Source organism: Octopus bimaculoides, chromosome 2, assembly GCF_046866305.1.
Source record: "Octopus bimaculoides isolate indiv1 chromosome 2, ASM4686630v1, whole genome shotgun sequence".
Classification (NCBI taxonomy): domain Eukaryota; kingdom Metazoa; phylum Mollusca; class Cephalopoda; order Octopoda; family Octopodidae; genus Octopus; species Octopus bimaculoides.
Window position 1 is genome coordinate 44,777,661 of NC_142929.1, and position 16,158 is coordinate 44,793,818.

Here is a 16,158-nt window from a genome sequence, read left to right on the forward strand (position 1 = left end):
GTCTAGTTTTCTGACTAGACCTGATAGAGTAAGTATTTTATTCATACAAGAGGCATATAATATGAATCCATGAAGAGAGCGTAACACAGCACAAAGTACAAATAAAAATTCAAAATTCAAAATGCACCTTGGCAAAGATTTTTTGCAGAAAATTCAAGGAATTCTTTGTGCACCGTGAATATTGAGCAATAGGTGCATCTCGTTTTAGACACCAGCAATAGTCTGCCATAATCACAGCGTCCTAACAGCCTTGGTACCGAGTTTCCATCTCCTTGATGTCCTGATGGAATCGTTCGCCTTGTTCATCGCTAACATCTCTGAGATTTTCAGGAAAACGATCAAGATGACTAAAAAGATAATGCATTTTGATGCTCATATTCACGCCAATATCACGCAAAGTTGATATGTTGGTAACAAGGTTTTTATAGTTTCCACTTTTGTGTTTCCCAAAGAAATTTTTTACTACTTTTGCAAAGGCTCGCCAAGTTGATGCTCCATTTTCGCTCATCATTTTCACGAAATTTGTGTCCTTCAAGAGCTTAAAGCCAACAGTTCTGCAGAATTTTTTGGGTGGTTCAAGTTACAAACTAGATCATTCAACTCTACCTGGGAGAATAGCTGAAGTAAAGTCTCAACTGAAAAGTCTTGATCTCTAGTGTCATCTTCAGGTGAAGGTAAAGTTATCTGAGGCAAGACATTGAAGACAGGAACTGGAAGCTCTTCATTGAGTGGAACTGGTCTAATAACAGAGGCAAGATTAGGATAGACAAGTATTTGTCGATTTTTCCAGTTAATATCCTTCAAATTTAGGTTACAAAAATAGCAGTCGTCCGCGTGATTATAGGGCTCAATAACTTAAAAATTAAATCTGATAGATCAAGAAGAAGGTTATATTTGGATTCAGGAGACCGATTTTGTATAAGAATGATGTCTATTTCCTAAACGCCAAAAAACCTTGTAGAACAGTGTTATTTACTTAGTGTACATTTAGCTAAATATTCTGCAGACACGTATACACTCATTGTAATCATAAGGTAGAATCAGATCAAGGTGACAGAGTGTGTGACAAGGCTCCACATATAAATTATAACCACGATCCTTCCGAGGGCTTCCTAAAGATTTCTGTCTAGAGAATTTTACTTAAAAAGGTTCGGCCAACTTCCGGCTATTATTGTTAATGACATTTACCCAATATGGCAAACAGTGTGACTGTACCTGTACGATGTGTTTGCAAAGTAAATTTATTAACCATTTGACCATGCTACGTACATGCATACATACACACACATTCACATGTACATACACATACTTTCACACATAAGTGTATGTGAGTGAGAGTATGTGTATATACATATATATATATGTATATATATATATATATATATATATATATATATATATATATATATATATATATATATATATATATATATATATATGTATATATGTATATATATATATATGTATATATATATATATATATAGATAGATAGATAGATAGATATGCACACACACACACGCACACGCACACACACACACACACGCACACACACACACACACATATATATACCGGTATGTTGATACAAACAGGTAAAAAAGAACTCAAAATATGAGTATAGTGTATTTTCATTAATATTTAACAGTAGTAACAGAATGACTCAAAGTTCGAAAGTTTCTGGCGTAGGTACACACACACATTCACACACATACACACACATACACACATATACGTGCGCGCGTGCGCGCCTTTGTGTCTGTGTCTGTCCCCATTACTGCTTGACAACTGGTGTCCCCTTAACATAGCGGTTCGGTGAAAGAGGCCGATAGAATAAGTACTAGGCTTAAAAATTAAGTCCTGGGGTCGATTTGGTCGATTAAAACCCTTCATGACTGCAGTCAAATGGCTGAAAGAAGTAAAAGAACAAAATAATAATACATACATACATACATACATACATACATACATACAAAACCTCTTATCCGGAATCCATAAATCCGGCTATTTCTGAAACGCGCTAGCTTTGAATTTCGAAGGATGTAGTAGTTCGCCGCTCAGCCGCTTCGCTTTGGTTTCCGTAGCGTATGCATCACACAACGCCAGATCAAACAGACCATGCTATAGAAATGTATTAATTTGTATGTTATACAGTTTTGTTCTTCATTTTTCGTTGATTATTTTATGATTTCGGTATCTATTTAACCTGTGTCCAGAAATTCGGAAAATCCAGAAATCCGGACCACCTCTGGTCCCAAGGTTGCCGGATAAGAGGTTCTGTACCAGTATATATAGGTGCAGGAGTGCCTGTGTGGTAAGTAGCTTGCTTACCAACCACATGGTTCCGGGTTCAGTCCCACCGCGTGGCATCTTGGCAAGTGTCTTCTACTATAGCCTCGGGCCGACCAAAGCCTTGTGAGTGGATTTGGTAGACGGAAACTGAAATAAGCCCATCGTATATATGTATATATGTGTGTGTATGTGTATGTTTGTGTATGTTTGTGTGTCTGTATTTGTCCCCCTAGCATTGCTTGACAACCGATGCTGGTGTGTTTATGTCCCTGTCACTTAGCTGTTCGGCAAAAGTGACCGATAGAATAAGTACTAGGCTTCCAAAGAATAAGTCCCGGGGTCGATTTGCTCGACTAAAGGCGGTGATCCAGCATGGCCGCAGTCAAATGACTGAAACAAGTAAAAGAATAAAAAAGGGTATATATATATATATATATATATATATATATATATATATATATATGTATGTATGTATGTATGTATGTATGAATATGATGGATTTTCTCATCGCGAACGACAGCTGAGGGTTCAGTAAAAGAAAGCGGTAATTACTTTCAATGGACACGGATGTGTCTATCGAGGCCTGTTGGTGCTTTTGCAGACCTTTTGGCAAATGGAACAAGTTGAGGATCATTTACTACGCTTTTTTTTTTTTTTATCACAGGCTGAAACTTCGAAGTCACGGATACCACTCTTCTTGAGAAGTGTACACGCACAGTTGCACCAATACTAGAATGACTGAAGATGAGTAATTCTGAGGGACGCTTGTTGCAGAAAAATAATAGAAAATTGGGTGCTAACAGACTAGTGTGCTAAGAACTCTCAATTAAATTTACAATCTGAATGACGAGAAAAGAAACTGTTTATTTGAATAATAAATTCTGCTCAAAATAAAATAATGGGGAACCTAGAGGTTTTTTTAAATTAAAATTAATGAAATTTGTGTTATCTTGTTTTTTTCTTTAAATAAATTACTCATTTGAATAATATTCTTCTCATTACTAAAACGTAGTTTTTAATTAATTAAAAACACTTCGTTTAAGTATGTTACTGCACACTTTACTATTAATTTATCATGCAGCAGTACAATCATATATGCCTTGGTGCAGTACCAGGCAATGGCTCTCTAACTGAGCATCACAGTCATATGTTGAGAGGGATTCTTTGGAATTTGAATAATTCATCTCTGGAAACAGGAATGTTTCGTTCATCATCATTAAAAAACCCTTGTTCTTGGATCTTCTAAGCAGGATGGGCTACTCGACCCGAAGAAAATTCTAACTGGCACCTGCAAGCTCATGAGTTGTTTATTTTGATATGAGGTCCCCAAATTGCACACATATGGTGTCGATGCACGTGCCTGTCGTACCCTCATCAAATAGGTAGTCATTATGGGTATATTGACCTTTATATATTGGTAGACTAGTGTCACTTTGATGGCATGCGCTGCTCTCCCATTCAATAATACATATATATGCGCATGTATATATGTATGCGTGTATGTATGTATGTATGTATGTTTGTATGTATATGTGTGTACGTATGTATGTATGTATATACAATGTATATATATATATATATATATATATATATATATATATACAATGTATCTATATACAATATATATATATATATATATATATATATATATATATATATATATATATATATATATATATATATATATATGTGTGTGTGTGTGTGAGCGTGTGCGTGTGTCATCCAGTTATTCTTCGTTTCATCATCATTTTTGGGATAACTGCGTCGTGTGTTTGCATCCACTGTAATATACATATACATACACATATTCATGCATACGTGCATGCGTATGTACGTGCGTGGGTGTGAACGTATGTATGTATGCATGCATGCAGGTGTTAAGCGTACGATCAAGTAATGTAACCATCTAAGTCTTTTGAGAGTTTGGAACAATAATCGAATTACATTTTAGTCGTAAATTCTCAATAGTTTATGACTTACGACCAGACTTTGAATAAACTGATTATATCGAATAACTGTTATATTAAACAGATCACATCATAGCTGATTGTTATGAAGTTTGTTTCACAAAAACGAGGCCCCAGAGTTCGTTCGGTTCTACTGCGTGGTATTTTAGACGAGTGTGTTTTAGCATAGCTTCAGCACGCTCCAAACCTTGTGATTGAAAGTGATGAGATATAGTATGGATGGTAGCTGGAATTCTAAAGGTCTAACATTGTTACAGTAAATCTGTCCGAGAATTACATTAAGGATACACTTGACTGAGGAATATTCGGCCACTAGCACGCAAATTGAAAGAAACGATAGTACAGTTGATCGAGCAATTGAAAACTCATCATGGAAACCGACGAAGATCATATTCTTTGTTTTGTTATTTTGTTAACGAGTTAAATAGCCTGAAAAAATGTGAAAGTAGTTGATTGGTCTGGAGGTGATAACAAGATGAAACACAGTGAAGATAACAGCGTAGTTAACGGCAGCAGCCAAAGCAGAAAAGATAAGATTAATAAATATTAAGAAAGTGTTTAATTAAAGCAATTATTAAGTGTAAATTACTAATTGTTTAAATGAAAGATCTCATATTACGATTATTATCTATTTAAAAAACTCAAGAGACACTAATTTGACTAATATACTTAACCTGAAAAAAAAAAATAAATAAAAGGAAAACTGAAGTCGCCATTGTGTTATAGATTTAGATAGAAGCAAAGATATGTGAGTAAATAGTTGGATTGTGCTGGGAATATTAAGTAGATAACTTTGTTTACCTGAATACTATTTAAAAACAAACTAGATGGATCGACTGTACATGCTCAAGAGCGAAAGACTAAATTTGTCTCTAGGTTTAACGCACCACATGATTCTAGGCAGTCTGTAGAGGAAGTACTTCCTCCTACTCTGAGGCAAGCATTCGGAGCATGTCTCTGGTCTAATGACAACTTAATACTTTGATGTCATACTTCATATTAAGTCAACTCTAGAATTTTAGTTTTTTTGGACAGTATTCCCCTCTCCTCCTCACCCACGGAGGTCATTCAAAAACTCATTATAAGTGCTAACCTTCCTCCCTGCAGCTAAAAACATTGAAAAATAAAATGTATCTATGTCTATATGTGAGCTTGTTTACGTGTGTGCATGTGAATATTTATATGCACAGTGCGTTTGGTGACATCATCATCTCATTTATGTGGACAATAATTTCATATAGACTAGATTTCTTTACTTCGTTTTTCTTTTCCTCTCAACAGATGTCTTAGATTAGGGGCATTTGATGGCTTTTATTACAAGAAAGACAGACATAAAGCTGAAAAGATTTAATATATTGCCCCAAAAAAACTGCACGGTTTGCAATCAATAATGTTTTATTGCAAAATATTACAAGTTAGCGAATTTAGCCGTGGTTCCTCATGCTCTCATTACTGCTTGGTATATTCATGTCAGTGAGAAGATACAAATAAAGGAAAGGAATACGCAAAAGACACAAAACACTTTAAATGGTTCATAAATATACTACCATGAAGAGCTAAATAAAGTGACTCAGAAGAAATTGGAAAGAAACATTGATATCAATAACTAGTTTAATGTTGCTTACCTGCTGTCCAGTCTTCCCAATCTTCTACTGGTTCATAACTTCCGTGTACATATCGATAAAGTTCCCAGAAAAACGAAGCCAACGATATATTCTGGCCGGGTGCAAGGGATATAGATACTCCGAGAGACCAGTCATTTCTTATTGACAACTGACCGTTGCAATTAAATACGCAACTAGTTAAATGATAATAATAATAATGATAATAATAATAATAACAACAACAACAACAATAATAACAATAATAATAATAATGTTTTCAAATTTTGGCACAAGGCCAGCAATTTCAGGGAAGAGGCAAAGTCGATTACATCGACCCCAGTACTAAAATTTATCGACCCCGAAAGGATGAAAGGAAAAGTCGACCGGCGGAAATAGAACTCAGAACGTAGCGGCAGATGAAATACTAAGCATTTGCCCGGTGTGCAAACGATTCTGCCAGCTCGCCGCCCTAATGATAATAATAATGATGATGATAACAATAACAACGATGATTTCAAATTTTGGCACGAAGCCAGCACGCTCGGAAGATGGGGTAATTCGATTACATCAACCCCAGTACTCAACTGGTACTTATTTTAATGATCCCGAACGAATGAAAAGTAAAATCGACCGCGACGAAACTTGAACTCAGAACGTAGAGACGGATGAAATGCCGCTAAGCATTTTGCCCAGCGTTCTAATGATTCTACCAACTCGACGCCTTAATGATAATAATAATAATGATGATGATGATAATAATAATAATAATAATAATAATAATAATAATCCTTTCTACTAATAGTACAAGCCCTGAAATGTTGGGAGGAGGGGGATAGTCAATTACATCGACCCCAGTACTCAACTGGTACTTATTTTAACGATTTAACGACCACGAAAGGATGAAAGGCGAAGTCGACCCCGGCGGAATTCGAACTCAGAACGTAAAGACGGACGAAATGCCGCTATGCATTTTCCCCGGTGTGCTGACGATTCTGCCAGCTCACCACCTTGATGAATATTAATAATAATAATAATAATGATAATAACAATAATAATAATAATAATAATAATAATAATAATAATAATAATAATAATAATAATAATAATAATAATGATGACGATGATAATAATAATAATAATAATAACTATAACAACAATAATAGCAACAACAACAACAATAATTTTTTCATTTTCATAAATCATAAAAGGCCCATTAATTCATAAAATTAAAAAAGAACATATTCAAAGGTGTCTGAAATTATCTGAGGATAAACACAACGAAGTTATAAAATAAGGGGAAGAGACGTTATGCACTATATTAAAAAAAAGTTTAAAAACTTTCGTCGACGACGACGACGACGATGATGATGATGAGGAGGAGGACGAACGACTTCCATAATGAAAATCATATCATGGCATTTCTATATTTTGCTCTTTCTTGTAACTTTTTATCGACTGTTGAGTGTCTCCTCTCAACGAGATGATCTTTTAGAAAGTTTATGTTTTTCATAACATAATAGCGAGATTCTCCTCTCCATCTCGAGAGACTGTTTGCAGAATTCTATTATGTAACTATAAATACTTAATCGATCAACCAACAAGAGCCACATAGCTCAACATCTATTACAAAACCATTCCTTTTCATAATGCCTGACATGCCATTCAACAAAAGTATATTAGCAAACAGCTAAATCAGCACAGACATGGCCGTGCGGTTAAGAAGTTCGGTTCACAATCACTTGGTTTGGGGTTCGACTTACTGTACGGTACTTTTGGCAAAGGCTTTATACTGTAGTAGCCTTGGATTAACTAAAGCCTTGTGAGGAAAATTTGGTCGTTAGAATGTGCGCGAAAGTCCGTTGCACGTAAGTGTATGTTGTTGTTGGCACTCCGTCATTACGACGTCGAGGGTTCCAATTGATCCGATCAACAGAACAGCTGGCTCGTGAAATTAACGTGCAAGCAGCTGAGCACTCCACAGACACGTGTACCGTTAACGTAGTTCTCGGAGATATTCAGCGTGACACAGTGTGACAAGGTTGACCCTTTGAATTACAGGCACAACAGAAACAGGAAGTAAGAGTGAGAGAAAGTTGTGGTGAAAGAATATAGCAGGGTTCGCCACCATCCCCTGCTGGAGCCTCGTGGAGCTTTTAGGTGTTTTCTCTCAATAAACACTCACAACGCCGGGTCTGGGAATCGAAACCACGATCCTGTGACCGCGAGTCCGCTTCTCTAACCACTGGGCCATTGCACCTCCACACGTAAGTGTATGTACATATAAACAAACGTGTGATATTAGTGAAGGATGGCAGAACCAGTAGGAGGTTGAGTGAAAGTACCTTGTAGTAACTGAGTATGTCCCTTTACGTTCAGGATGACTTTGCAGTACTTTACAAGATCAGTAAAATAAATCTCAAAGTATTGAATAATCAATTGTGAAATATATTTTGGACAAAGGCGGTGAGCTGGCAGAAACGTTAGCACGACGGGCGAAATGCTTAGCGGTATTTCGTCTGCCGTTACGTTCTGAGTTCAAATTCCGCCGAGGTCGACTTGTCATTCATCCTTTCAGGGTCGATGAAATAAGTACCAGTTACGCACTGGAGTCGATGTAATCGACTTAATTCCTTTGCCTGTCCTTGTTCGTCTCCTCTATGTTTAGCCCCCTGTGGGCAATAAAGAAATAAATATATTTTGGACAACATTCTTTAAGACAACAGGCTGTGATTCGAGGAAGATTTGATTGTTATTTCTAGCAGATTGAGAAGCCACATAGAGGTTCATTCATTTGCTCGTCCTTATTAGCTTGTAGATGGGTTCGGTAACATTAGAAAATAAATAGGCCATGTAGAAAAATATGTCTGGAACGGGTAATGAAGATTAAAATCCTTGAAGGCAGTGTGCTCCAGCAAGGTCGTAGCTAAATCACTGAAACCAGTCGACAAATAAAAGAAAATAACAAAGGATCCATCTTGTGACTACGTCATTTCATTATGTTCTTCCTCCTTATCCACTGGTATTTTTATATTGGTTTCAAATTTTGGCACAAGGCCAACAATTCTAGAGAAGGGGTTAAATTGATTATATCGACCTCAGTGCAAAAGTGGTACTTATTTTATCGACCCCGAAACGATTAAAAGCAAAGTCGACCTCAGCGAAATTCGAACTCAGTATATAAAGCCGGACAAAATGCCGCTAAGTTCGAATTCCGCTGGGAGTCGACTTTGCCTTTCATCCTTTCGTGGTCGAGAACATAAGTACCAGTTGGGTACTGGGGTCGATGTAATCGATTTACTTCCACCCCCGAAATTGCTGGCCTTGTGCCAAAATTTGAAGCCAATATTAAACGTGACAATCGCACCCAGTCATTAATTAAAACTGATATCTTTAACTGCTCTTTTATATTATTACACATTGACTCCCTACTGAAATCATGAACCAATCCCTTTATGCTGTTCTTCATTTCGACGAACACCACTCCGTTCATGCATTCTTATTCAAAACACGACTGTCTTCATTAACCGTTCCAGCCATATTTTGTATCCGACTTATTGTATTTCCTAATGTTACCGAACCCATTTACAACTATAGGGACGAACAAATGAATGATCCTTTGCGTGGTTTGTCGATCTACTAAAAATAGCAACTAAATCTCCATCAAATCACAGCTTATTGTCTTAAAGAATGTTATCCAAAATATGCTTGATAATAGAAAGACGAGTGGTCATAACAGTTATGTCGTTGATCATGTTTGCTTGAGTAGGACAGACGTACGATTTTTGATTGAGCAGACCTATGATTAAGAACATTACTGTCTACCAGTTAGAGAGACCATGTAGAAAGCACATTTATTTGGGTATTGCTGGTGATGCCAATGTTGTTGGTGCATGCAATAAGAAACTTCGGAGAGGGTGGGTGTCTTTAGGAAAAAAAAAACTTTGTTAAATCTATTGGGAATCTTTTTTTCTAAATCTGAGTTTACTTCTGCTTTCAAAAATTTCACAAGTAAATATTCACACCAACCTGTGTCTTCACTATACTACTGAGGATCTGCATAGTATTTCACTTGTTTTACTATCAAGGTTTCTTTGTTTTCTTTTTCTACTTAATCAATTGCTATTCTAATAATGATGGCTTCTTTTTCTATTTAAGAAATTATTTTGTTTCTACATCTTTGCTTACTTGAATGTTAATCATTTTGTTAAATCTGTGATCACTTCTGTAGCCATGATTTTTACTCGCTAATATTTGCACCAGTTCAGTTCTGTCTTTAAGAATTCTCCTCTCTCTTAATTTCAGTAGTTCAATTATTATGAAGTAAGCTTTCTTTTAGCTTTCTCAACTATTTCCTCCTACGTTAGACAGCTGTTGATGGCCTGTTTACTACGATTCCAACCCTAAATTATAGATCTAAATCCAGCTCTTATTATACATCACATTTTAAACCCGTTTTTCTCTTTCTCTCCCTCTCTCTCCACTTATCTCCCCCTACCCCTCATTTTCCATCTAGTATTTCCCCAATCTCTATACAAACTGTGCCCTTACAATGAAAAAGATCTTGCGCAATTTGGAAAGAAAATTTTTGAGAGAATTCCTCTTCGTCTACGCTAATATCTGTGATCTTCTTTTCAACCTTAGTAACTATCCATCACTTCCTAGAAATACAGTAACCACATATTATTTGCTTCATACAAAAATTTCTTGTATCCTAGCTATAACCTAACAATGCCATCTGTATTTTGTACATACTATACTCCAAAAGTGGTGCCTGTGCCTACATGGAATCGACTTTACCACACTGCTCCAAACTGTCCCTTTCGATGTTAACAATATCCAATTAATTTGGCTCAAGCACTCTCTTTCTCATTTCACTGTTTCTGTTTTTAATTCAGCTGTTTCAGACATTCACAAAACTTCTCCCACTACCAACAGTTGCGTCGAGAATATCTCTCCCATCTCTCACTGAAGCCATCATTGCCAATGTTACCCCAATACACAAAACTCTTCATGGCTTCCACAATTTTTGCACGCAGATATTAGCATAGAGGAAGAAAAAATTCGCTCAAAAGCTAGTGGCTGAACTGTCTGCAAAAGTTCGTCTTCTCCCAGACCCATAATCCTCGCTCTTTGAACGCTGTCGTTCTCTTTCTCATCTCCAAATGGCTAAAAACAACGCAACAGGAAATCAGCTACCACCATTAACTAGGAGGCTTTTTCTCATCACGTAGAGCACAGGCTATACAAAGACTTTTACTAGAAGGAAAGATAAATGGCAAATGCTTGAGAGGGAGAACTAAAGCAAACTGGTTTGATAACATCAAGAATAGGACCAAAATATTGGTTTCAAATGTTGGCAGAAGGCCAGTAATTTCGGAGAATGGAGTAAGTCGATTATATCGACTCCAGTGCCTTTTGGTACTTATTTTATCTGCCCCGAAAGGGATGAAAGGCAAAGTATACCTCGGCGGAATTTGAACTCAGAACATAAAGACGGATGAAATGCCGCTTAGCATTTTGCACGGCGAGCTAACGATTCTGTCAGCTCGCCGCCCTTGGGGCAGGACAAAAATATTACAAGGTGAATGTGTTAGAATGAGAGAGAAAAAAATCGAATGGAGACCCTTAATATCTAACCTGCTGAGAGCTGGTGTTACCCTATGATGAGGGCGTTAAAAACCAGGCAACGAATTACATCAGCTATCCTTGTCGTATGAGTATAAATTGAAGTTTCTGTCTAAAAGGCAACGACATAATTTCACTGTAGTAATACTTCTTTATTCCTATGTTAATTATTTGAACTTTCAATTTCGTAGGTGTGTTGCTTCTATTTGACATCTAGTGGGGGTAGAAATAGTCACGTAGTGATGTAATTGTAGTTGCTATTGTTGGTGTCATCGTCGCCGTTGTCGACAGCATTGTTATTGTCGTTGTTTAAAATAGATTTATGATATGCTGCGATGGGAAAAATATACGTTATCGATTTTTCTAATGAGACGCTTTCGGTTATCGATCTTCAAATTTTTTTTTTTTTTTTTATAATGTCTATAAAATTGATGAAATGGTTTGGAACACAATATCGAAACGAAAATAATACATTCTCAACACTTTATTAGAATGCCAGAGTATGTTAAAGCAGACATCAGGTATTCTACAACGTACAGCCATAGCTTTCTAAAACACACATTTACATCCCGTCCATCTGTATGTCAGTCTGTCTATCTGTCTGACTCTCTCTCCTTTCTTTCTCATTCTTTCTCTCCCTTTCTCTCCTTCTCTATCTACCTACCTATCTATCTCGTACACACATAAACATACATCCCCGCGTTAGACACGCATATATATTTTTACAAGGAAAAGGCTTGCAGATACAATCAAGTTCCGGCTATTTAGCTTTCGTCGGACTGTCTTACATATACATACTTATATACATGCAAACACACGCACACATACGCGCATACATACTCATATATATATGTTTATGCATATGTATGTATGTATAAACATGCATGCATACATTCATATATATATACATACATATATACATATATATGTGTGTATATATATATATATATATATATATATATACACACATACGTACATACATATATATATGTATATATATTATGTATATGTATACATAAGTATATGTAAGTATGTGTGTATATATATATATATATATATATATATATATATATATATATATATATATATATATATATTTATGTACATATGTATATATACATACATACACAATTATCATAATCATTACTGGATCAAGACTGCTCGAATTTATATGTGTGTGTGTGCGTGTGGTGTGTTTGTGCATGTATGCTTGTATATTAAAGTAGAGAGACGGGAGAGAGAGAGAGAGAGAGAGAGAGAGAGAGAGAGAGAGAGAGAGAGGGAGAGAGAGAGAGAGAGAGAGAGAGAGAGAGAGAGAGAGAGAGAGAGAGAGAGAGAGAGAGAGAAAAGGAGAGTGGGAAGGAGATTCTATATTAGCAAATATCTTTAATGCTGCTATAAAACAATGTTGGCCTTGTAACTGCTGGGAGAGAACATACCAGTATGACAATAAAAGTATTGTGACTTCGATCTAATTTTGTTTCATTAAACGTCGACTGATCAACAGAATCGTTAAAGCCAGGACCAAATGTCTAGCAGCAATTATTCTAACCCATTGTCGTCAACTTTACTGTTCCTCATTCCAGGAGACAATAAATATAGTACCAATCGAGAACTGGGTGGTTTGTGCTGTCTTAGAGCATTGGTATTCGGATAGTTTATCCAAGACAACCACTTGTCTAGGCGACCAATGCTAATCTATGTCTGCTGTGGTTGTATGTATAGGAACCTCGGTGCATTGCGTAGCAGGAGGACCAGTGTTAAAACGATTTTGTTAGAAAGGCTCGATATCCCTCCCACTCTCTTGGAACATTTTAAGCTGCACTGTGAACCAATGTGGCGGAACCATCTCTGTAGGTCTTTCCTCTAAGAATTAGAAAAACGTTAAGCTTGAGATCAACAACCTCTCCTCCTGCTTTCGTGCTATGCCAACCGTCCAGATAATTTATTGACTATGGTGAACAGGGATCGACGATTTCTCTACGACACAGAACAGTTTTTAAAGAGTGCCAAGATTTTGTATAATTTCTTTGTCAATTGCATTATATATATGATACGATTATATATATAACATTTATAAATTAGAAATTTGCGTATTTCACATACACACACGCACACACACACACACACACACACACACACACATACACACACACACACTCACAAACACACACACACACACACACACACACATATATATATATATATATATATATATATATATATATATATATGTGTGTGTGTGTGTGTGTGTGTGTGTGTTTGTGTGTTGTGTGTACGTATGTATAAATTGATAGATAGATAGACAGACAGACAGATAGATAAACATAGACGCGTATGTTTATCTATCTGTATTCAGAAAAATAAACACATGCACGTGCGCACCCACATACACACCCACTCACACACACAAACACACACACGTACGAATATATTTACATAAATCATAAAAATTACAGAATACTACAAAGAGAATACATAACTCCTTAACTCGATAGCTGTTTCAGGAAGCTCAGAAATACTTAACAATCGTTAGGTTCTTAATTTGCAGATGGAATGTGCATGAAGTCTTAAGTATATATATATATATATATATATATGTATGTATGTATGTATGTAAGTATGTATGTATGTATGTATGTATGTATGTATGTATGTATGCATGTATGTATCATTGAAGACATTGTATCTGGTAATAGCCGGTATTAATTCTTTATATATACGTTATATACATTTTATGTATAATATAAAAATTTGTCGGTTCGAAGATACATATCTCTATCATGATGCATTTGGTATGAACCAGTCAACGATATAACATTTGGAGAAACATTTCAGTAGCAGATAATTTGTCTCGTTGACAAAGATATTTAATTCATCGAGTCACTTAAATCGCTGGCTACTAATGGCAGTCAAGTACAGCAAACGGTTGGAATGCTGTTATCAATATGTTTTTAGTTTTAATTTTCCCTCACTTGTTTCATTAGTTTTACTTTGAATTCTCACTGGAACAAGTATTTGCTTTGTTTTTACTTTAAAATTTTAATGATGTTTTAAAGCAAATAGCACAAAAATAGTAACAGAGTAACAAAATTTGAAGAAGAAAAAAAAAAGAACGAAATAATAATAAATTAGAAATTATATTGGTTAAATATTGATTTCTAAAATTGATTCATTTTGTCCACTCCGGAAGAATGAAAGACAAAGTTGACCGTAGTGGGATTTGAAGTCAGGACATAAGTGACCTTAACTAAATACCACAAGGCATTTTTGTCCGATGCATTTTACACGATTCTGCCCATTCAGTATATCTAAAATTAGGGACAAGGTTAAAAATTTGTAAGGAAGAGAAATATCAGTTTTATAGAATCCTCCAGTTCCATGAGTGGGATATGATACAAAGTCGACTTCATTTGATTTTATACTGAAGATATACAAGGTCGAAACCAAAACTTCTAGTACTGTCAGGCAGGAGTTCCCGACCATCGGGCCACAGATCAGTACCGGGCCGTGTATCATTTGGTACCGGGCCCACAGAAAGAATAGATTTTAAAATTGTATTTCTGTTTCATTGACTATCGCAGTCTGCAGTTGGATGCTATTTCATTGTATATGTATTATATCTAATATGTCTAATATGTAATAACTAAATTACATAGCTGTAAATTTCGTTCTCGGGTTGAGTAGACTCACAGGGCCAGTTTCGCGGTTTCCATGTCGTATATATTCCCCACCTGGATGGGCCTACACATCGCCCGGACCAGGAATCGAAACCACAATCTTACGATCACGAGTCTAACATCCTAATCACCGAGCCACGTGCATCGAATTAAATTATATATTATACACTTTATTGCGTTTTGTTAGGTACATTATACTCCGGTCGGTGGAAAAAAATTGTTACATGAAACTGGTCTATGGTGCAAAAAAGAGACTGAGGACAGCTGATATAAGACATCTAACCCAGAGCATACTGGTTTTAGTGTACCTGAGCCTTGCATATTACTAAGGTACTATAAAATGAACTAAATTCTGGTGTACCAGACCCTTGCATATAGCTAAAGTATTATAAAGTAAACTACGTTCTGATGTACCAGAGCCTTGCATATTACAGAAGTACTATAAAGTAAACTAAATTGTTTTATTATTTTCTCACGACATAAAGCCGAGTCTTTGATCTGAAATATGATTTCCGGTAGTAGCTGGTTCAGTTCACATATACCATTAATATTCTTGAGAAAGATATGACTGTCAAATAATTTCATTATGTTTTTTTCCTATAAATGTGTGCAGTCTTCAGCCCAACTAACAACTTAATACCGTTGTAATCAGTATAGTTACGCCCTCAGAAAAATAGAATATTATTATATAAGCAAACTTTGAAATAATTTTTAGTTTATATTATCAACAATGTATTTGTATTATTATTATTATTATTATTATTATTATTGAACATCATGTGTGTGTGTGTGTGTGTGTCCCCGCATGTGCGTATAAGTATGAGTGTGTGTGTGTGCGTGCGTGCGTGTGTGTACACACACACACACACACACACACACACACACACACACACACACACATATATATATATATATATATACATATAAAATATATACTCTTTTACTCTTTTACTTGTTTCAGTCTTTTGACTGTGGCCATGTTGGAGCACCGCCT

At 35.9% G+C, this 16,158-nt stretch overlaps 1 protein-coding gene across 1 annotated transcript in view; it reads right to left on the bottom strand.

The window, feature by feature from the left end:
- LOC106879406 (uncharacterized) overlaps positions 1-16,158 on the bottom strand; it is a 148,356-nt gene that overhangs the window by 48,799 nt on the left and 83,399 nt on the right. Inside the window, exon 3 of the mRNA XM_089338240.1 lies at positions 5,881-6,053. Within this exon, the coding sequence (XP_089194366.1) occupies positions 5,881-6,053 (173 nt within the window). The remainder of the gene's footprint in view (positions 1-5,880; positions 6,054-16,158) is intronic.